Source organism: Heteronotia binoei, chromosome 1, assembly GCF_032191835.1.
Source record: "Heteronotia binoei isolate CCM8104 ecotype False Entrance Well chromosome 1, APGP_CSIRO_Hbin_v1, whole genome shotgun sequence".
NCBI lineage: Eukaryota > Metazoa > Chordata > Lepidosauria > Squamata > Gekkonidae > Heteronotia > Heteronotia binoei.
This window is the reverse complement of record NC_083223.1, coordinates 204,915,983-204,939,762: the sequence shown is the minus strand read 5'-3', so window position 1 is coordinate 204,939,762 and position 23,780 is coordinate 204,915,983. Positions and strand designations below refer to the sequence as shown.

The following is a 23,780-nucleotide window of genomic DNA, read 5'->3' as shown; positions in this document are numbered from 1 at the left end:
GTAGGGAAATACTTGGAAAGGAACCCACCTGACTTTGTCCTTCTTATGACCTTACAGTCAGTCGATAGGACAGGGTCAGCAGAGGAACACTGTGGAATTTAGGCTATGACCAGACTGGTCCCTTATGCAGTTATGCATTTAGGGCTGCATTACCAGGGTCTCAAAGGGTCTGATCCAAATCCTTCATCAGATGGAAATGTCCGTTGTGTGTTGTCTCTGTGATCCATCACTTCTAAACTGCCTGGGCATTTGGAGTTTGTCTCCTTCTTGCTGACATACTCTCTGGTTCGGACCCATAACTCTAGGGCTCTTTAGCCCTGCCTTATTACAGTAAAAGACAGAAAAACTAAAAGCTAGAGAAAACACAGACCAAAAATTGACCTTCAATGAAAGCTTTAGGGAGAAGATGTAATTATTATACTTTCTCCTGTGTCAGGGAAGAGTATTCCCATGCTTGCAGGTTCACTGCTTCCCATTCTCCGTTGTCACTTCTAGCCCATTTCTCTGAGTATAGAGAGTGCAGGACTTCGTTAGGTCCCATTTGTAGTCCTGGTGGGATGATGGGATGCATATAAAAGAAACTGTTTGCATAAATTAATAAAAGGAGAAGTCTTAATTCCTGGGTCTCAGCCATGAAAGAGGTATTTTACTGGTGTCCACCATGCTTCTAGTTCCAGTTCCAAGTTTGAAATTTTGGGCGTGAGTACTTGCTTAATCTCTACAGAAACATGTCCTTCCACTGCCTGTCTAATTATTCCCATAGCCATGGCTACATTTATGGATTGGGCTTGAAGTGAAGGTTTGCAGTAAAAGCTCCCAATTTAGCATATTTCGTGGCTGCCACCTGCTTCTCATGGCACAGGTTGTCTATTTTTAAAAACCAGTCTGGAGGACCTTGTTTCTCTAGTTGTGTCTTAGTAACTATCCAATTCTGGTCCTCCCATGTGGTTATATTGTATCGGAATATCTCTCCTGTGGCCGAACTTATGGAGAGAGCTACCTCTTTTTCTTCTCTAGAGCCAACTGATATCATAATTTTAAAGGGATCCCCTTCCTTCTGTACCGCGATCGACACAATGGCTATGTCACAGTATGGCCCCATATCCTCTGTAAACCCTTTAAAGGCTGGACTGACGTTTGGGGTTCTTTGGAGATGTCGGCAGTCCGCGTGGGCCTTTTGGGACATACGCACAGTTCATTGCTACCAAAAGTCTTAGTGTGTCTTCATGAGAGAAGCAATACAACTGCTGAGTTGTTATTCTGGTTCCTACACATAATGAAATCACATTTGGGGGTCTGACCCATTCCTCGTCACAAACACCAATGTTGTAACTGCAAACGAGGAGTCTGCTGTCATTGTCTCTGTAGCTAGACTTAATTACTTTGCACAGCATGAGTTCCTTGGGATACAGACCGTTATCCCAATCCCTGCCTGTTGACTGGACTAGTTTAGGCAGTGCCTCTGTAATGGTCAGGTTAGTCCGTTCAATTGCTCCGGACACTTATGGATGTCTCGCAATATGGAAGCGCCGCTCTACCCCTAAGGCTTTGCAAAGTTCTTTGGTTACCTCCCCAATGAAATGCAAGCCTAAATATGAGTCCATGACTTGAGGGATCCCCCAGCGAGTCCAAATGTGGTTAAACAGAAGTTTTGCTGTGGTGAGGGTGCATGGCGCTTTTCCTAGCGGGCCCTCGGGACTTAAATGAGTGCCTTAAAACTGAACCTTGTCCAGGTTTTAAGGACTTGATTTATGTGCTGCCCAGAGCTGATCCGTTAACTGCCCAGCTGTGCGGTCTTCTACGTGTGTGGATGCATGTACAGTGAGTGTGCGTGTGTGCACGGTGTTTTAAGAAAAGAGAAAGAGAAAATGTTCTGTAAGGAGCATTTCCTCACATTGCGGTATCTGGAAAGTCCGGTATCTGGTCTAGTTGTCCTCAGTCTAAGAGGAGTGCATAGGCAGACAGTGTTGGTCCTTGAGGCACTCCCTGAATTTGATATACAGTTCCCTGTATGGTTTTTGTTATGCTTTGGCCTGGCCTTTTCATATAGGGTGGAGTTCTCAATCTCTGCGACTTAGTGAGGGTCCGTGCCATGCCCACTCACAACCACAGCTTCAATGTAGATGTTTAAATAAAAACCTACTATGAAATGGCAGGTTCAGGAGCCTTTATTTTAAGAAAACCAGCACAATCGAAGATTTCAATTTAGGCCAAACCCTGCATGGACTGTGGGGAAACAACACCAACCAGGGAGTATGGCTTTTCCTGGGTAGCCTCTCTCAATCGCATTGCCATGGCATGACATTAGAGGAATCTTAAGATCGTTTTGTCAATAACTTAGTCGTGATTGCTCTATATAGCCAATGTACTTTTGATAGCCAACCTCCACTGCGCCATCAGCATGACATTTCAGCTTGGTGGCGTGTAGGGGGTTTTTCTTTTAGGGGCATGCCTGGAGCGTTGACTGTTGCCACTAATGCTGGAGTCCTTAGGGGACACTGGCTCTTGGGCAGCATCACCCACAGAGGCCCTTCTCAAATCACTATCACCCACCCTGTTCAAGGTGGCATCATTTCCATTGAAGTCCAGTTGACATGCTGTTATCAACTGGACCAAAGGAACCAAGGTCTTCAAGATGTCCCCCATGGTGGTGACTGCAGCGTTCATAAAGCCTTCCATGGTTTCCCTAGAGGCTCCCTGCTGCTGCCGAGAGGCCCGCATTTCCTCCAGAACCTCCAGATGCTCCTGTCGTGAGGACGCAATCATGGACTCGTTGTCACGTGCGGCCTGCTGTGCGAGGTGCTCTCCCACCTCCTGAAGCGCCGATACCTTCTTCCTCCTAGCCCTCAAAACAGCCTCGCATGACCTAGGGGTCAGCTCCGACATTAGTGCTCCTGGTGGAATATCTGAAGTTGAATAAAATGTTGAAGTTGAATAAAAGTTGAGTAACCTGTTAAACCTGCGGTGTAAACGTAGAACTCCACAAAGCAGGTTCTTACATTGCCCCCCAAAATTGTGAGAACTACTGAAACTGAGCTAGGGCACGGGATGAGAAGGAAGTTATAGGGGAAAGACATAAATAAAGGCTGATGGAATGATTGTGCAGCATGAGTAACAGCCTGAAATTATGAAGAGAATTGGACTTATCATTGGTTAGCCCGTGGTCACCTTTTGGGCAAGAGAAATCCTCCAAAACTCCCTCCATTCCAAACTCAGTAGCCAGCTATGGAGATTTTGAAGGGAATAAAGACATGCAGCATGGTTGCTGAAGGCTGAGTGTGAGAGAGTCTATAACATGGACAGTGGTGAAGGAAACTTTTTAGGCAAGTCTTAAAAAACTTTGCCAGCAAGGGCCAGGATTATCCCATCAGAGATATCCTGTTCTCCCAGATAAGAGTCAAGATTAGCCATTTTATTCGAGGGTCAGATCACCTCCTCCACTTGCAAACTTACTGTCAGGGTTCCTGTCACTCAAAGCAGATTTCTCCCTCATAGGCATGGTTGGTGGTGTTGTGGAAATGACAGCAGCTAGGGGAAAGACAAGGGAGCAACGGTAAAATGTCTGGCCCTCTCAAAGGGCATGGTTAAATACTGTGATGATTCCCCATCTCACAGTGCTCCCACCTAACCCCCCCCCCTTCCTGGCCGAGGGCCCCAGGGGAAGAGAGCAATCTATTTTCTGTAAAAATTTAACCAAGCTTTTAGCAAGGGCAACCCTCGCTAACTCACGTTCAACAAGCCCCTCACCCGTGCCAACACTCCCATTCACATCCACCCGAACCAGGTCCAGTGTGATTGTGTGTTCTGTAGAGAGAATTAAGTCTCCCTTAGTCCAAGTCTTGGAGGAGTGATGTGAGGAAATTATCACTTAGAGTTAATCATGCACTGCACATGTTGGATGAGGAGCATGGAGAGCAGAATCCCAATAGTCAAGCACTGGTCAAAACACACATTATAGCATAGCGCATGACATAGCTCGACAACTAGGACACCTAGAAACGGAGTAGCTGAGAAGTAATCATACCAGGTTAAACTCACCCGAATTCTCTGGGAAGTCCACCTGCGTGGCGTCACTATCCAGGATCTCTGCCTCCACATCATCCATTGCTGGAAAACCGGAGGAATCTGTAGAAAAAGAAATAAATCAGCATGTGATCATGGGTGGGGGGCAGTAGGCCGAGAGGAAAGGAGAGAGGGGGAGTTGGTCGCCCCGCTGAATGCCCCCCCTCGACCAAAAAATGTGAGGCCCACTCCCCATGTCTCAGAGCACCGAAGCCTTGGGAAAACAAGGCTTTCCATTCCAATCTCACGGCCACCAATCCTGTTTTGAGAACCCCCCTCCCCAAACATCATGGGGACACTTACAGGTAGACGAGATAGTCATGATTTTTACCTGACATGACATGTTTTCTTGCAGCCTCGCCCTGCGTCTCTCTCGTAGCGCTTTTCTCCTGGGAGAACAGAAGAATGGAGTCTGGAGGCTCACCTCCCTGCCCCCCCTCCAACCCAGAACAAGAGCTCTGGCGTCTAGTGCTCTGCGTCACACGGTTCAGGCGAATGTCCGCCTCTTCGTGTAGAATGGCGTCAAGCTCCTCGAAGTACGGGCAGCTTTTCTTGTTGGATCCCGATTTCGCATTAGCCGCAATGACTTTTCGATACTCCGAACGAAGTGCCTTGGTCTTGGTGCGGCACTCTAACGCCGTCCTCTTGTGGCCCCTTGCCACCATCCCCTTCACAATCTCCTCGTAGATGTCGATATTTCTGTGGGATTGCTTGAGCACTCTTTGCACCCTGCTTTCCCCCCAGAGTGCGAGCAAGTCCAATACCTCCTCTCTCCTCCATGATAAGCCCCGAACTCCAGCCATATTGTGCAGCGTGTTCAAAATGTTCTGTGCAAGCCGGACAAAAGTGCTTCGAGCGATAGGCGGGAAAACAAGTAGTTCCGTCAACCAGCCAGTGGATTTCAAATCAAGTTTTGGTGGGGGACTACTTGTTGTGCAGTCGATTTAAAACAAGAGAGAAACTCATTTCTTATATTCTTTACATCTGGGAAAAGGTTACATTTCCTTTTTTTAATGCCTTGGCATTTAATGTTATATTAAGTTGAGGAATATGCTTTTTGGTTCATTGAGTGGAAGAATACGCAAACTACAACAGTGAGCACTAGGGCAAGGGTAGTGTTCTGTCGTGCCTGTATCCCGCACCGAACATCCACACTCTAAAAACCTGACCTTGTTGCGGGTCTTCGAAAAAGGACCGGACTTTTTCAACAGTCAAATTATCCCGCTATACATGCGGCGCAAGCTGGGATGATCACGACTCCACATCGGTTGACAGATGTGGATGTCTGAACGTCCACTTTAACTCCGCATTGGGGGCATGGGTGAATCGCGGTTAATGTTCCGTCTGACCGCATCCCAGGAGTGGCGAATAGTCCAGCTGCCACTTTCTTTGTTTAACGGAACTCTAGACAAAGACTGGTGGCCAGAAGAAGACAGAAGAAGAGGAAGACCATCTTCAGCCAGAGCCAAGTTTCTTTGTATATACTGGGTGTTACCTAGGCCACAATTTGACTCTCTATTGTAACCCTTTCAGATAAGTTCCCTAATCTTGAGTGTTCCCCACACAGTAGTCACTTCTATTCTTCTTTCCAGCTGTCACTTTGGAGCCGCCCCCTGGTCAGTTTCAATCTGAAGGTTCTCTCAGGTATCCAGGATCCAGGCAAGTCCATTGGTCAAGAGCAAGCACCCAATTAGGTGTCACCAATGCACTTTCCATTGGTTGTCGCAGTAGTCCAGCCCTTATGGTCACTGTGAAACCTCCCCTTTTAGTGAGGTCATGCACCAGCTTGACCACCTTTCTCCTCCCTCGTACCTCCCATCCCTTAAGGACTCAAGAGAGTCCTTATAATCTGTGGACTAGCTACCCACAGGTGTGCTTCTATCAGTATCCCAACTTCCGCTGCATAGATCAATCCCTGATTCCTGATCAGTTTCGGGTCCCTTCTCCCACTTCCTCGCTTGTTGCCATTGGAGCCTTCCCTGAAGACTACGATAGGTAAATATCACCCTGTTTGTCTACCCATGTGTTCCCCTATCTATCTATGTTTCCTAGAACTGAATGTGTGTTTTGATGAGTATTTTGTCTTGTATGGAAGCCTATATTTTTCTTAATAAATTTTAATTGATTTTACTTAATTAGAGTCCCAATATTCTTACGCATTACTTTTCTGGACGGTTAATCTTGTATACAAAGGTAAAAGATCCTGAGTGAGCCAGGTGCCCACCTGACTATTCCCCAACCTTGTTTTGAGGGCATTTTGGCTTACAAAAGAGTAACATAAAGATGCAATTTGAGTCACGGGTTCAAAGGTTACTACTTATTATCTCTTCTACTACTTAGGAATGCAAGCGGTTACAAGCATCTCCCTTTCTCACACTTTCTCTGAGAGCAGATAAGACCTGGCTGTGTGAATCTGGGGGAGAGGCGCCTCACACCGTTCACAGCAAGGTTAACTTAAACATCTTTGGGCCAGATGTTAAAGAAGAAAGGGGTGGGGGAAGTGTCCTGCTCTTTGTCTTAAGGTCTATTATGGCACACAGAAATATGCATGCTTGACAGGTATAATTATTGTTGTTATTGCTTTAAGTTTCTGCTAGGTTTTTAAGTTTGTGGTTGTTGCTGCTTTTTCTGCTGATTTACTTGGTACTTTCATTATTAATATTCTTATTGTTTAATCTTATTGTTTTAATATTTATTTTCTATTTTTGTATCATAGGACAACCTGAGAATCCTGTGGCAGAATGGGATATAAATTTAATCAATCTATTATAAATAGGACACAGAATAACTACTGAGCTATTTAAATATTTTAAAACATGACTTTTGTTTATTTATTTACTATTTACTTAATGTATAGTCAGCCTTTGTCTCAAAGACCCCATGTGGATTACAAACATTTAAGCAAATCTTGCCATTTTGTTATGTTATCAACAATGTCAGATAAGTCAACACAATCAGTGTTTTATCAGTGAGTGTTACTACATAACAACTACCTATGGCTTACTATTTGAACTCTAAGGTCATAACAAGCTGCTAAAAGAACAATGTGGAACATAAAACCCATGTCCACCTCCCTTCTCCACTCTACTGCATTGAAACTCTAGGTAATACAGGGTCTTTCTCATCTACTAGTTAACTGAAGGTGAAAATTTCCCACTATCACCTACCTTTTTAGCCAAACTAATTAAAAAAAAATCAGTTAGAGACAACTGGCAGCTTTGAAGCCAATATTACTGCTAAAACTTTTTTTTTGGTAGCAAAGAGAGGATAAATGACTGTGAAATTATATTATCTGGCATACAAAGCCATGACTCACCATAGACAAGCAAACCACCATTTTTCATGCCTGATAAACATTTCTAACATTATGGTTATGTTGAAAATGACTGGAAACAAGACTGTACTGTATAATGTGTTGTAGAAACTTAAGGGTTACTTCTGAAAGCCAGCTTGCTGTAGAGGTTAAATGTGAGGAGTCTTATCTGGGAGAACTGGGTTTAATTCCCCACTCCAATTGCAGCTGCTGAAATGGCCTTGGGTTAGCCATAGCTCTCACAGAGCTGTCCTTGAAAGGGCAGCTACTGGGAGAGCTCTCTCAGCCACCACCTAGCTCACAAGGTGTTTGTTGTGGGGGAGGAAGGTAAAGGAGATTGTAGGCCACTCTCAGAAGCCATTCAGAGTAAAGGGTGGGGTATAAATCCAATATCATCATCATCATCATCATCATCATCATCATCTTCTTCTTCTTCTTCTTCTTCTTCTTCTTCTTCTTCTATATTAATATGTAAATAGCAAAAACACCTTTTATCTAGGATTAATATTGTTGCTGCTGTACATGACATAAAAACAATTTTGAATATTGACAGATGCTGCATGTATCTAATGTTTGTGGTACTGCTCTCTTGAATAATATTTCTTGCTTTCCAAAAACATTTCCTTAACCAAATGGGCTCTTAAGCCTAACCTTTATATGTGTTTCCTTGAATGCACGGGACAACTTAGCTGGTCTTTCTCAGAAAGAAAAAAACATCTTTATTGCTTATGTACCCTTGTGAAAACAGTGAGGCTGTGATAGTTAATACGTGTTAATATGTCTTACCATTGACTCCTGGATCAAAGAATGTTACATGCTGCTTTTTCTATATAACTGTAAAAAGAAGCTGTAAGAAAATGATATTTTTCTCCCTTGGGAGGAACAGGCAGTATTTATACAGGGCCATTGGTAACAAACTTTTCAGAGGGGAAAGGGAAAAAAAAGAGAAGAATGGTGTTTTATGTATGAAATTTTCCAGGCTCTAACGGAAGGGAATAAGGTCATATAAATATATAGTGATGCCCTTTCTGTCTAGAGGCTCCACTACAAATTGTGGAGTTGTGCAGATTCTTTCAACAGTGAGTAGTACAGAAGCCAAAGCCTACATCCAAATTATGGCTACTCTCCTAAAACAACTTACTCCAGAGCAGTGGCGCAAATAGGAAAATTCTAGGTTAGTATACTGGAAGGTGGAAGCCTAGATGCACATATTTATACATATTTTCTCCATCCCAGAGTCAGTCTTGTTGGAAAATGTAATGTGCTTAAGAAGTCTCTTAAGAATTAATCCCATTGAACTCAATAGAAACATCAGGAAACTGACTAAATGGTACATGATGAGGTCTCTTGTGCATCCTCTAGAGCAAGTTTAGTATAAGGTCAGATTTCTAAAAAGGGCAAATCAAGTAGCTTGAAAGTGTTGCTTAGTGGAATTAAAACTATCTCACAGATAAACCATGACTGCATGAACACTGGTTAAGAATATGTCCTTCAGTCATTTGTGATGCACTTACAGCTTATCCAGGTTCCTTGCGCTCAAAGTCTGCAAATACAGCAGGCATCAAGGTAAGAAATGTTTCATGTTTTAAGTCTGTTTCATGTTTAATATTCCAGTGCACCAAAGTCTGAAACAGCTCCAGAACAGGCTTTGCTGATGGCTTTGGACAAGTTGGCTAGGCAAACTTCTGTGAAGGACTGTTTATGCCTTGGGTTCCTTTCTTTGTTTGTTCTGAATATTATAGGTGCTTTACTCAAGACAACCCTCAACATATTCCTGAGTGATAGCAGCATCTTACACAAACTGTCTCTGGGACACTGTTGCACTTGAAATGGTAAGACCACTGAGCAGACTAAATGAACCTCAATTATCCTTTTTAGAGGCAAGTTCTGCAATCAGTCAATAACTATCATTCCGCACAATTCTCACTGGCATTTCTTCACATTTCAGGTGAAGGAAATTTGAAGCTAACACTTGCATTTTAATGTATTATTGACAATATGCACCTGTTCAGAGTCATATAGTGTCTTACAATTAGAAACTAGGATGTAAAAGGAGGAATGCTTTAAATTTAGGGCCCTTCCTGACATACTACTTTTCAAAGTGTAAGGAATTCTTATTATGAGGAGCAGGTAAACATGCATTTATGCTCTCCCATTTTATTCTCACAAATGAACCTTCTTTATACTGAATCAGACCATTGGCCCATCTAGGTCAGTCCAGCTACTTGGACTGGCAGCAACTCCACAGGGTCTCAGGCTAAGGTCTTTCACTTCACCCACTACCCAGTCTTTTAAATTGGAGATGCTGGGATTGAACCTGGACGTTTATGCATGTCAAGCAGATGCTCTACCATTGAGCCACGGCTCTTCTTTAAAACAACCCTGAGAGCCAGTGATTGGCTCAAGGTCACGTAGTGAGCCATTCCATTCCAAATGCACTTGTTTTTCCCCACAGAAACTACAATTAGAGTGAAGATGCATCTGAAGAGTTATGATCCCACAAAAGAGGCATCAGATTATTCTGATTGCATTGCTCAACTCTTGGATGAAGGGAGTGGCAGGTTAAAAGTGTAGGTTTAAGAAACTTAATAAAACTATACTTCCTACTTATGATGGATCACTATGGTTGCTTTTCTTGTGGTGACCCTTAGCTTCATCCACAAGTTCAGTGAAAAAAGAAGGGATCATTTTGCAGTCAAGGCAAAGGAATTCAGACATTCAGTGGTGATGGAGTATGTGATGTGTATTTATGCGTTCCTGTCATTTAGTAGAAGAATTCTTCCCTTTCCCTCACTTTCACCTTCCATCCCAATCAATTTGCCTCCAACAATTCTTTTACATCAAAGGAATATTTTCAGAGGATTAGATGTGTTACTCTGTTGTGGCAAAAATAAGCAAGTCTCATGGCACTTTAGAGACTTTTATTCCAGCATAAATTTTCATGGTTTAGAGCCCACTTTTCCAGAGACTCCTGCTTAACTATACAAGGTACTGTGACACTCTACACTGCCTTGGCTAGGCCTCACCAAGACTATTGTGTTCAGTTTGAGTACCACAGTTTGGAAAGAATCCCAACAAGCAGGAAGAAGTCCAGTGTAGGGCAGTGAAGCTGGTGAGGGATTTGTATGTCCTATGAGGAGAGGTCAAAGGGGGTCAGGAATCTCTATATTGGACAAGAGATGCTTGTGAGATGCTATGATAACCACCTTCCAATACCTAGAGGGGTGCTATGTGAGGGATAGGGTGGATATGTTTTCAGTCATGTTGGATGACAGGACAAATGGATATAAATTAGAGCAAAGGAATTCATCTAAATTTGAAGGAGAACTTCTTGACTGGTTTGCAAGGTGTGTTTGACCCTGGAGCAGTCTTCCTTGTGAGGAGTTGGATTCTTTGGAGGTTTCAAGGAATCAGTTGGATACCTACTTGGGGTTATTATAGTTGTAGTTCCTGCATTTGACTAAATGCCGTTGGTGTTATCTTCCAACTCTGAGACTGATTTTTTTTAAAGTTGCCCACCCCATAGCATACAGCTCTCGGTACTTTGCTTTGTGGCTGTGTGGAAAAGGTGGGCAAAGTACTGAGGTGGTTAAAGAGAGGAGCAGCATAAGGGGGACACACAGGTGGACAACAGCGTTCCTCTCCCAGGACCCGCCCTGCCAGGAAAATGGCCAGAGCGGAGCACCCTTCAGCAACTGCTTTTTACCTGTGCCAGACAGAGCCCTCCGGCAGCAGGGGCAGAAGGAGCCCGTTGGACAAAGTGAACGCTTCCAGCCTCCCTTCAGCCACACACGCCACGCGAGGAAGGACTGCCCGCTCGGTGGCCGCAGCGTGTGCCAGACCCTGTTCTCTTTGCGAGGGCGAGTGGCACACATCCCCAAGCGAGCGAGCCAACCGCGCTGAGCGCTGCCTGGCGAGGGAGGAGGTGCGGGGGAGGACGGGAGGGGAGAGAGCGAAGGGAGTTCCACACACAGACACACCTTGACTGGACAACCAGCCGCTTAGCCCGGGCACCCAGACAACACCCGCCAGAGGGAGGCACCAGGCGCTACGCACACACACTCGCGCGCGCGGACATACGGCTCACACCCCCAGCGAGGGGGCGCCTGTGGGATCCGGGCTAAGCAGCCAAGCCCCCCCCCCGCCCCGATTTATTTGTTGGTGCCTGGGTGGTGTGTGTGCCTGTGTGTGTGTGTGTGCGTGCGCGCGCGCTCTCTTGCCTTCTCTCGGTGGTGCCTTCTCAGACAGACCCACGCGCTGCTTCCTTCTCTTCTTTCGTGTCTTTCTCCCCCTCCCCTCCCCTCTCCTCCTCCCATCCCCACCCCATTCTCCCCCCCCCCGCACCTTGCTCTCCAAACTCTGCCTCCCCGAGCCCTGAAAAAATGCCTGCCCGTGAAGCGAGGAGAGGGCACCGGGTCTGTAAATAAGAAGTGAGTACTCGTTACAATGGCGCGTCTCGCTGCCTTGGAAAGGCTGCCTGGATCTGCTGCATGCTCCTTTGCTTTTGCCAGTGCATCCTCGCGTTAGTGCAGAGGAAGCTCCACCAACCCCACCCCAGCCTTTAGGAGGGGAGCCCATTTTCGCCCCTTCCCCACCATCCTGATACCTTTCTCTGCCTTCCTCGCACCCCCCTCCCCTCCCCCCCCCCGCCAGCCCAGCCATCCTTATTGCACGGGCTCTGTGTGCTGCATGCAACACCTTGTCTCATAGGCGCTTCTTTACACTTCATCTTTGTTTAAGGGTTGTGTGGAGCTTTGCTGAGGATACATGAAGGGGAAGGGGGGGGGGGGAATAAGGCACGGGAGACCTAGACGTTTCCCATCCCTGCTGGGTACACAAAAGTTCTTCTTTGCAAACGATTTCAACTGCGTGGGGAGGGAGGGGGGAAACGGGTTGCTTCCTTTTTTAATATATATATATATATATATATATATATATATATATATATATATATATATATATATATATATATATATATATATATATATATATATATATATATATATATATATATATATATATATATATATATATAAAAATGGGGAATCGAGAGAGGCAGGGGGTTTCTGTATTTCTTGTGATGACTCTAAAACATCAAAAGGTGGGGTTGTCTCTGCCAGGGTGAAGATCTCACTGGGGAGGGAAGAGGGGACTAATCTTGGTAAGGTGGATGGTTTTCAGAAGGGCTAAAAAGGTGGATGGGGAAGGCTGATGCTTAGGGCAGCGATGCATTTATGCCATCTTTGTGAAGAAGACCGCTTTCTCCTGCCACCTCTTCCCCCTTTGTTAGCTTAGCTGCATATTGCTTTCTAAAGGGGAGTGGATCAAGGGAACTTGGGGACTGCATTTCCCCAAGGGTGCCAGGATTTCCTTTGGAAGATGGGCATGCATTGCATCAGAGCAGGGGAGGGGGGTGCTCCTAGAAAAGAGCAAAATGTCCTGGTAAGTAGCAGGAGTGGAAGAAATCTCAGTTGCCACCATTTTGGGGTGGGGGGGAGGAGAGAAGGAGCAGGGTGGCAATTTGCCAAAGACAAAAAACAATACAAGTGATAGTGACAGCATTAAGCAATAATAGAATGGTGGTTGGTCCACTCTTGATTTTGCTGCTGGTCACAAATTACTCAGCTTGATTGCCTGCCCACTGAAGGCAATTTATAGTAATTCAGTCAGTGCCTAAGTTTAACTGGCTTATAGGTTTCCCTTTCTGATATCATCACAGGGAAATCATCACCTGTTAATGGGGAAATCCATTCAGCTCTGTAAGCAGCTCCTCAGTCAATTGAAATCTTCAGCCACTCACTCTAGAATACCCTCCCTGAAATGAATGGGAGTAGTCCTATCATATCTACTTTAGGCATAGTGAGGTTTTTGTTTAGAATGAAAGTTCTGAGACTGGTATTCAATGCATGAGGGTTTTTCCTGAACTTCTAGCTTTCTAGGAGATGAGAAACAGCAGCTAGATGACAATGCATGAGTCATGAGGAAGGTGGTTTCTCATCTATGCCTGTTTGCTACATTTGTCTGGAGTTCATGTCCACTATGTTAATTAAATTTGCCATGGATGATTGCCTTCTTCAAAGCCTGTCTCCAACCCTTATGTCTCTTTCTAGGCATGGACGTGCTGTAATGCTATAGTCTAGCTCCTGAAGAACAAGCTGTATGACACACACGACTTGCTCTCTCACTCCTTTTAGGTCATATCCACCTTTCAGACTTGTGAGGGTAGAAAAGAGAGGGAGAAAGAGATATGGGTTGGGATTTTCCTGTGGTTGATGATAAATTAACATTTTTTTTAAAAAAAAATCAGTACATTTAATATGCTCACTATATTATCTATTTCATAGAAAAAACTATACAAGTGTCACATGTAATAGATTTTGTCTAGTTTACAATAATGAAGGACAACATCAGTGGCTTTTGTGTGTAGCAACAAATGAGGCGGAAAGTCCCTCCTTTTTTTGTCCTATAGAACTGGGAAAATCCTGACTACCTGGTTATCTGAAAAATTGCCCTAGTACTTAGCAGCTGAAAATATTTTCTAGCCAGTCTCCAGCCAAGTACCAGTATACATTTCTAAAAAGGGGTTTCCATCACAAATGCTTACTATCCAGTGTAACTCACAGATATTTTTGATGAAAAGTCATATATAGGATGAATCTGGAAGCTTTGATACTCTAATAATGTATTCCTCTGAACCTAACACATGGACAGGGGTGTACTATATGTTTGGTGCTGAATTTAAAATATAGCTTGGGGTGTCTCATTACTAATATTTATCACAAATCGGGATGAGTAAAATTTATGAGAACTTAATGGAATATGTAATATCAGAAAGCATATTTATTCATTATTGGTGATAACGATATCAGTGATTGTTATGTCATTAGTGTTACATCCAATGGTTTTTCTATATAATGTTTTTGCAGATTTTCAGGACTGCAAATATTACAGTAAGGTTATCTAAAGACATGAGTATTGAGTAAGACAGGTTACTAGAACTTCTCATTCAAAACTCTTGTGAGGGTGAACAAGTGGAGTTAATTTGCAATGCAAGAATCTCTGAAGATAAATTGTCACTTGTATTAATAGCTTCTCTCCAGCCCTCTAGCAAGAAGAAGAAGCCCTGAATAAATCTCTGACAAGCTTTGTAAAAATTAGCATTCTCTCTTTTTCTTTTATTAGTGGCGGCACCTGACTTACTGGATCCCAAATCTGCCACTCAGAACTCCAAACCCAGGCTGTCATTTTCTACCAAACCCACTGTGCTTGCTTCACGGGAAGAGAGTGATACAACCATTAATGTTATGAAATGGAAGACGGTCTCAACCATTTTTCTGGTGGTGGTTTTGTATTTAATTATTGGAGCTACTGTATTCAAAGCCCTGGAGCAGCCACATGAAACTAACCAGAGAACCACAATTGTGATCCAGAAGCAGACGTTTGTATCTCAGCATTCCTGTGTGAATACAACAGAACTTGATGAACTCATTGAGGTAATGACCTGTAAAGAAGTACGCTCTTGCCATGTCTTTAAACAGAACGTTATTTATGAGTTTCATGGATGCTGTGATCTCAGCATCTTGACACAGTGCACTGGTATTTGAAATAAATTATTGGTGCTGGTAATTTGGCTCTGATGTGCAAAAATAATTGCTGACTCTTTTTTTACACTAAGTCAACATTAAAGCCAATCTGTTCATTGAATACTTCTGTTGTGCATCTCAAACTGTTGTTCATAAATGGAAGCAGTTCAATGTTCTCCACTTACATTAGATGAGTTGCTATATAGCCTGATAGAAGAGATAGAAAAAGCAACAAGAGTTTTCTTTACTGCCCTCTATGGAAGATAACCAAGTTTAAACAGGTTTCCACAGCATGTTCAGTACAAACAGTGGGCAGTATGTATAGCATCTCACTCTTGCCTAAACTTAATATTTATTATCAATGCTATTTATAGCATGATTACTGTTCTCAGCACTAGAAAAAAAGAGAAGCTGTACCAGAATAAAGCTGTCTGGATCCTTTGGTCATAGGTTCAAAAAAATCCCTAAAGGGAAGGACTGTGAGAATACTTATTTATTGATAACAGTTATTGAAGAATATATTTTGTTGTACTTGTGCTTTTGAAATAGGGAGAATAGTCAGCTGTTGCATAAAAAGCCTGATCTTGAAAGTAAAGAATGCAAATCTGTGCTATATCCACTAATCCACTAAATAACTGCTTCAGATGCAGTTGCAATCCATATAGTGTTGAATGAAACTGCTGATATCCAAATGCTGGTTCTTTCAATGTTAATACAAATGGCCTTTCATGCAAAGTAATAAAGCTGATTCTTTCAGTATTAATACAAATGGTTTTTCATGCTAAATAATAATGAGAAAAGGGTTAATTTTATCCTGTGACCAATTTATATGTAAAAAAAACCCCATGGAAATGGTTTTAGTCCACATACATGAGATGTTTTCACCAATTAGCCATCCTGTTGGGCAGACAATTTCTCCTTGGGAAGTGTTAAAAATCCTCCAAAGCTGTCATGAATATTTCGTGCAGTTCTATAACAGTTAGTGCTGAAAGGAACTTTTGGTTTTCTAGTAGTTCAAAGTTCACCTTCCATTTCAGCCAGCCTGTCATCTTGTGTAGTTATTTAATTGTTGAAGAAAATATATTTTAGGAGTGGTGTTCAGTTGCTCATTCATCATTCAGTTGTAATAACAGTTTTGCTCCAGTGTGGATTGTTCTTCTGTGTGATTGAAAACATAAACAGTACTTGAAAATTGAATTCTTTGAAAGATAGGAAGGTAAACATTATACAGTTGTAGAGTATTAGATAGCTCTAATGATAGAGTATGTGTGAAGAAAATTACAGCAGTGTATTTACTAGTGTTCTGTTTTCAGACAATAGTTGCCTATTACTTTCTTCCAGACTAAAGTTAAGTTTAAGTTTTTATTGCAAAAAGCATCTGCATTAGTCTGGTTCATGTCCAGACCTTTTTGAAGTAATCTCTATAAGGATATACCTGTACAATATCTATATTGTAAATTTATCCATGTTTGTTTTCTGAATTCCTGAATGGGGAAGAAGTCAGTGTGGTGTATTGGTTGCAGGTGGACTTAGATCCAGAAGATCTAGGTTTAATCCTCATTGTGCCAACTGCTATGAAGCCCCTGGGTGACTTTGGGCCAGTCACAATACAGTCCAACTCCAGAATTACGCCTTTTGAAGCATTAATTTTGAAGGGCTTTACAATGTATAGCTGTTTTGGATCACATTGTCATAATTGTGAAAATAAAATGGAGGAGGGAGGAGCCAAATATGCCACCTTGAGCTATTTGGATGAAGAGTGGTATAAAAATGTAATAAATAATAGGATTCTAATTCAAACCAGCCTTAATAGCATTGAGTCAAGGACAGAACTTGCTCAGGTGCCATTCATTAATTCTAACTATAGGCTGAATTTGTACTCTGTAATTCACTGACTCAGGAGTAGCTCCATTACCTTTATTTGCAACTACCATAGTTCTTAAGTGAATTTGAGGATATAGTTCTTTTCTATAAACTATGTACTTCTATTGCACCTCTCAAAATGCTGTTCATCAATGGAAGCAAATGTAACTATTTTTGTAATCATTTCTATAACAATTTATAATCCCTATTTTGTTCATTCTTACACTGCTGTGTAGGTGAATATTGTGCTTGTGTTATAGCTGATATTGAGAGAATGTGACTTTCCAGGTATAGCAGTGTCATATTTCCTAGGCAGAATATTAAAATCATTTTTCCTAGCAGATAGTTGTTTTCACAAAATTTAATTGCAAACTGGGCTGTATTTCTTTATGTTTCAGTTTTGTCCAAATATTGCCCCTTCCCATTTTTTTTACTTTCATTTTGCCCCTACCAGATATTTCCCCTTCCTTAATGATTGTATTCTCTGCAGACTTTGTAGAAGTTCCAATTTATAAAATCAATATATTTCTGCAGTGGTTTTCCATTTATTGTAATTTGAATTTATTTTACTGCATTTCATCTACTTTTCATTAGTTTTGTTTCTTGTAAACTTAGGTTTGTTCTTTTCAGATTTATTCTTCTTTTATTGAGCATGCTGAGGGTTGCTTTTCTTGAAAAGTAACTATGTGAAAGACAATCCCAACTCAGAACAAGAGGTTTGCAGTGATATATGCAGATTCCTCAAATGGGGCAGCATAGAAACCAAAGAATTCAGTGGCCCAGTTCATAATTAGTATACATGACAGCCACTGGGAAATAATTTCCATATTGCATGACATATGCAAGGTCTAGTCATGTGTGGTACCTGAGCCATATGATTAATTCCCAGGGGTTGCTGGTGTGATGAAGATCTGGAAACTAAGCAAATGATCCAGGTTGTCTCTGTGATTGGTCCTGTCATGCATACCCCCCCACCCCCACTGCAATGTGAAGCTCAGCCATCTGGAATTAGCACCTCAGCTAGCTATTGTATGAATTGGAGCAGTGAAAAACACCCATCCATATGTCATCCGTATGTGTTTTATAACTACTGTTTTATTTCTATTGTAAGCCAACTTGAGCGCCACAAGGTAGAAAGGTAGCTAATAAAAGTTTTAAATAAACAGTTACTGTTAGGTGGATCTGTAACTGTTTGACAGATCACACCCAAAGAGTGCTTGTTAATGGTTCCTCATCCTCTTGGAGAAGAGTGACAAGTGAATTGCCTCAAGGATCTGTCCTGGGACCTGTTTTGTTTAATACCTTTATAAATAATTTAGATGAAGGACTAGAGGGAATGCTTTGCTGATGATACTAAAATGAGAGGGATAGCAATATACAGTCGAATACAGAGACAGGATGCTCTTGACAAGTTGGAAAACTGGGCTAAAACAAAGTTAATTTTAACAGGGATAAATGTAAAGTTCTGCATTTAGGTAGGAAAAAACAAATGCATACATTATAGGACAGGGAGACTTGTCTTGACAGAAGTATGTGTGAAAAGGATCTAGGGGTCTTAGTGGACCATACACTGAACATGTCAGCAGTGTGATGTGGTAGCTAAAAAGGCAAATGTGATTTTGGGCTGTATCAAAAGAAATATAGTGTCTAGGTCATGCAAAGTGATGGTATTGCTTTACTCTGCTTTGGTTAGACCTCACCTAGAGTATTGTGTTCGGTTTTGGGCAGCACAATTGAAGAAGGATATAAGCAAGCTGGAACGTACCCAGACGAGGACAACAAAGGTGGTGAGGGGTCTGAACCAAGTCCTGGCTGAAGGAGCTGGGTATGTTTAGCCTGGAGAGGAGGAGGCTGAAAGGTGATATGATCACCATCTTCAAGTACTTGAAGGGCTGTCATATAGAGGATTGTGCAGAATTGTTTTCTGTTGCCCCAGAAGGCTGGACCAGAACCAATGGTTGAAATTAAATCAGAGAAGTTTCTGGCCCAGCATTAGGAAAAACTTCCTGACTGTAGGAGCAGTTCCTCAGCTGAACAGGTTTCCTCAGGAGGTGGTGGGATCTTCTTCTTTGGGGGATTTTAAACAGAGGCTAGATGGCCATCTAATAGAAATGTTGATTCTGTGGGCTTAGGCAGAACTTAGAGGGGAGGTATGAAGTTAGGGGGGAGGTATTTGTGAGTTTCCTGCATCATGCAAGGGTTTAGTCTAGATCAGGGGTGTCAAACATGTGGCCTGGGGGTTGAATCAGGCCCCCGGAGGGTTCCTATGTGGCCCCCAAACAACTGGCTGTCATCTGTTTTCTTCTGCCTCTCTCTTGCTTCCTTCTGCATCACAGCTTGCTTTGCAAGGCTTGCTCAGTTGCACAGGAGCTACAGAGCAAAACCTCTATTTTTCTCCATTGGTTGAGGCTGCTCTGCCTCCTGGCTCCCTGGAGAGGGAGGGAAAGAGCCAGAGCTTTCTTTGTCCAGTTCCCTGGATCCCATGTTGAAAAATACAAAGAAAGCATCTTTAAGACCAACAAGTGCTAATGCTTTAAGAGTGTATTATTTTAAGGGTTTTTTTTTTTTTAAGAACTTTAATCGTATTTGTCTGTGTCCTTTAAAAAGTTTGTATCTCTGCTACCTAATCTTAAATAGGTACATACATGGCCTGGCCCAACATGGCCCAGCCCAACAAGGTCTCATTTATGTCAGATCCAGCCCCCATAACAAATGAGTTTGACACCCCTGCTCTAGATGACCCTGGAGGTCTCTTTGAACTCTATGATTCTATGAATATTTAGTGAAAAACTGTCAAATCTCAGTATTTTGCCAAAATGTTATTGTGACACCCTTTTCCACTCACACAGCATGCCTCTCACCCTCACCCTCTCTCTCAGGTTCAGGATTACAAGAAGGTCAGGACATTACTTTTGCCACCCTCGTTGTCTCTGTTAGACTCTCTAGAGAGCCATGACCATTTCACACCTCAGGTAATTTCTCTTTTGCATGAAGACATAAGCAGAGTAGCCTATCCCGCTTTACTAACAGACCCTCACTCAAATGCTTCACTGAGTTATTGGGGTTGGAAGCTTAAACGCTGTTCAATTCACATAGTGCCATTGTATATTTATATCCAATATATGTAGACTAAGATATGAATGTGGTTGTGTTTCTTTCCCTGAGACACAAAATGGGTGGAAACCATTATCAAAGAGATAATAAGTAGGCACAATGATGAACAAAAGTTATTGAGGAAGACTCAGCATGGGCTCTGTAAGGGAAGATCTTGTCTCACTAACCTGTTAGTTCCTCATCAAAGGCTCCTTAGTAAGCTCGAGAGTCATGGGCTAAAAAGACAAGTCCTCTTGTGGATCAAAAACTAATTAATAGGAAACAGAGAATGAGTATAAATGGGAAATTTTTGGAGTGCAGGGTTGTTGTGTCCTAGGCTCAAATGGGAGAACTGTTACTTTTGGAGGGAAGCCGAACAAGCCAGAGCTTGAACTCCACACCAGGGTTCCAGAGAAGGCCTAAGCGTGCCCAATCAGGGGAAGGATTGAAACATAAGTAGCCAATCAACATCTAGGCTCATACTGTACCCTGATAGGCCCTTAGGGCCCTGTAAATAGCCAATCCATGTAGATATTTAAGGACCAATCAGAAGGAGGCAAGAATTGTATAAAGGAGTGGGAAGTTTGAACAGAGCTCAGTGTGTTGTGTGTGTGTTCCTGAAGTAAAGCTTGCTGAAATCACTCTCCGACGCTGGTCTCTTACTGCACCGACCCCAGTACATTACACGGGCGACGAGGATGGGATGCCAGTAAGAACCAGCAACAGAACCAGGAACACGGAAAGGCGGCTAAATCCAAGCCATCTGGGTCCGCACCTCCGCTCTGCGCACACCCCAGCTCGCAAGCCGCCCAGATGTGCTGCCAAGAATGGAGGCTCCAGCCAACCTCCTACAGCCCTTTAGCATCGATCACCCCGAGCTGTGGGACTCGTGGGTCGAAGGCTTCCAGTCATACCTGACCTTCCGGAAGATTACAGAGACTACCATGCAGAGAGCTCTGCTTATCAGTACGTGTGGCACGGAGACCGTGGACTTAGCCAGGGCTCTTCTCCAACCCAGGAAGCTCTCAGCGACGCCGGTGGACGACATCATCAGCACTCTGGAGAAGTATTTCCAGCCCCAGCCAACCAAGCTCACCCGGCACTGGGACTTCTGACAAAGGGCACAGAAGGCAGGCGAAACTGCCATGGCATTCTTAACAAGCCTACGCCGGGTGGCAAGCCGATGCAGTTTCGCAGACCTCAACAAAGCCCTTCTTGACCAGTTTGTATGGGGCTTGAGGGATGAAAAACTAGTGCGGAAACTCCTGTCCCTCTCCGATTGCGACCTAACAAAGGCAGTCGACGTGGTCACCAGCTGGGAGAAGGGCAGATCAGCAGAGCCACGGCCGACAAGACAGGCTGCGGCACACCAGATCAACCCTGAACCATCTACTGAGGACTCGGACGAGGACAGAGCTCTACAAACCGGCTATCGTTCAGCAGGAAGGAAGACCACCCACGTCCCACAAGGCATGAGACACAAGATACCACCTGCACGTGCAAGTTGTGGGGGCCAGCACGAGCAGAAGACCTGCCGATTCTGGAATGCCACCTGTCGACTCTGCAACAAGGAAGGCCACATCGCCTATGCCTGCAGATCCAAATCCCGAGCACGCGTCCCACAAAGATCCGAAGGCCAGCCAGACTTCGAAATCGACGCTATCCACACCCACCGATACCCGGTACAGTACCTACCCTCGCCAATCAGGCCCTCCAAAATCCGGGTCAATGTAGGGATCGGGGGGGTGCCCTGCCAAATGGAGGTGGACTCTGGGTCAGCATCATCTATTATAGCAACAGAGACATTTTTTAAAATTCCCACCAGGCTGAGGCCTCGTCTCAGGGACCCGGGGTTTACCTTAGTGGACTTCCAGAAGAATAAGGTGCCTAACTTGGGAGTGGGCCCGATCCCAGTCCAATACAAGGGGTTCAAGGGCCAGCTACAAGTGCTAGTGGTCAAGAACCACCTTACAAACATTTTGGGTCTCGACTGGTTCAAGCCCCTGGGACTAGAGATCAGGGGGGTCAATAAGACTGTCGGAGTGGACTTTAACAAGGTTTACGAAGAGTTCCCGGCTGTCTTCGATGGCACCTTGGGCTGCTACACGGGTCCCCCGGTTTCACTACACCTCGACCCCACAGTGCGGCCTATTAGGCTTAAAGCGCGGCGAGTTCCATTCGCGCTCAAGCCTAAAATTGAGGAGGAACTGGATAAACTGATTGCACAGGGAATACTAGAGCCTGTCACCCACGCAACCTGGGAAACTCCCATCGCGACTCCAGTCAAGCCCAATGGGGAGGTGCAGATTTGTGCAGACTATAAGTGCACCCTCAACAAGGCTCTTCAGGCCCATGCATACCCTGTGCCCATCGTCAGCCACGTTCTAGCCACCCTAGCCGGCGCAAAAATTTTCGGCAAGTTGGACTTGGCCCAAGCTTACCAACAACTGCTGGTGGATGAGGCCACGGCCAACGCCCAAACAATTGTGACCCACCGGGGGGCCTTTAGAGTAAAGCGGTTGCAATTTGGCGTGAGTGTGGCTCCAGGGTTGTTCCAGGAACTAATGGACTCCCTTTTAAAAGGACTTCCCGGAGGCACTCCATTCTTCAATGATGTGCTGATCGCGGCAGCCTCGCCTGAAGAATTCGCCACCCGCCTTAGAGGAGTCCTACAACGTTTTCAAACAGCCGGCCTCAAGGTCAAACGGGAGAAGTGCCTCCTGGGCATGGATTGGGTGGAATTCCTGGGGTTCTCCATCGATGCCCAGGGGGTCCACCCCTCCGATGCCAAGCTGCGTGCCATCAGAGATGCCCCAGCGCCCACCAACAAGCAGGAACTCCAGGCCTTCCTCGGCCTCCTAATCTTTTATCATGCTTTTCTCCCCCACAAGGCAGCGGTGGCCGAACCCCTGCACCGGCTTCTAGACAAGAACCGACCCTGGGCATGGGGCCGCCAGCACGCTAAAGCCTTCCAGGATATCAAGGGCCTCCTGATGTCCAACTCCGTCCTTGCCCATTTCGACCCTGCCCAGGACGCATCCCCTTATGGCATGGGGGCAGTTCTGGGCCATCGACTCCCGGATGGGACCGAAGTCCCTATCGCGTACTACTCGCGGACCCTCTCGTCGGTGGAGCGGAACTACGCCCAAATCGACAAAGAAGGGTTGGCAGTCGTGGCCGGCGTAAAAAAATTTCATGATTACATCTACGGCCGGCCCTTTACCCTCTATACGGACCACAAACCCCTCTTGGGCCTCTTTGCATCGGACCGGCAGACCCCTCAGGTGTTGTCCCCACGGGTCTTCCGTTAGTCCATTTTTCTAGCCGGCTACACTTACACCCTAGTGCATGGCCCGGGCAAGGCAATGGGCCATGCTGACGCCCTGAGCCACTTGCCCTTGCCTGACGTGGATCCCGATCCAGACCCGGCTCATCAGATCCTACTGATGGACATGCTTCCGGACAGGCCATTGCTCACCCGCGACATTGCTGCCCGCTCCGCTCGTGATCCAGTCCTCTCCCGTGTCTTGGACTGGGTGGGGAGGGGGTGGCCCAAGGGCTCGACTGGGCTGAAATTTACGCCATTTGCAGCCCGGAAAGACGAACTATCCACCCACAAAGGCTGCCTACTATGGGGCAACAGAGTCGTCATCCCCAAACCCTTGCAAGACCGACTGAGAGCCCTGCACGAGGCACACCCGGGCATAGTCCTCATGAAGGCTCTCGCACGGAGCTATGTCTGGTGGCCCAGCCTCAATGCAGAAATTGAGGCTTGGGTTAAAAGGTGCCCGACGTGCCAGGTGTCAAGGCCTGACCCCCCACGTGGCGCAGTGCAATCATGGGAATCCACCAAAACCCCCTGGTCA

At 44.6% G+C, this 23,780-nt stretch overlaps 1 protein-coding gene across 3 annotated transcripts in view; it reads left to right on the top strand.

Moving 5' to 3' along the window:
- KCNK2 (potassium two pore domain channel subfamily K member 2) overlaps window positions 1-23,780 on the top strand; it is a 268,253-nt gene that overhangs the window by 63,763 nt on the left and 180,710 nt on the right. For 2 of the 3 annotated variants that reach the window (XM_060246797.1, XM_060246807.1), the window contains exon 2: window positions 14,558-14,868. In XM_060246797.1, coding sequence (XP_060102780.1) covers window positions 14,558-14,868 — 311 coding nt within the window. Of the gene's footprint in view, window positions 1-11,656; window positions 11,806-14,557; window positions 14,869-23,780 lie in introns of those variants that run through there. The other variant, XM_060246815.1, reaches the window with a different exon arrangement.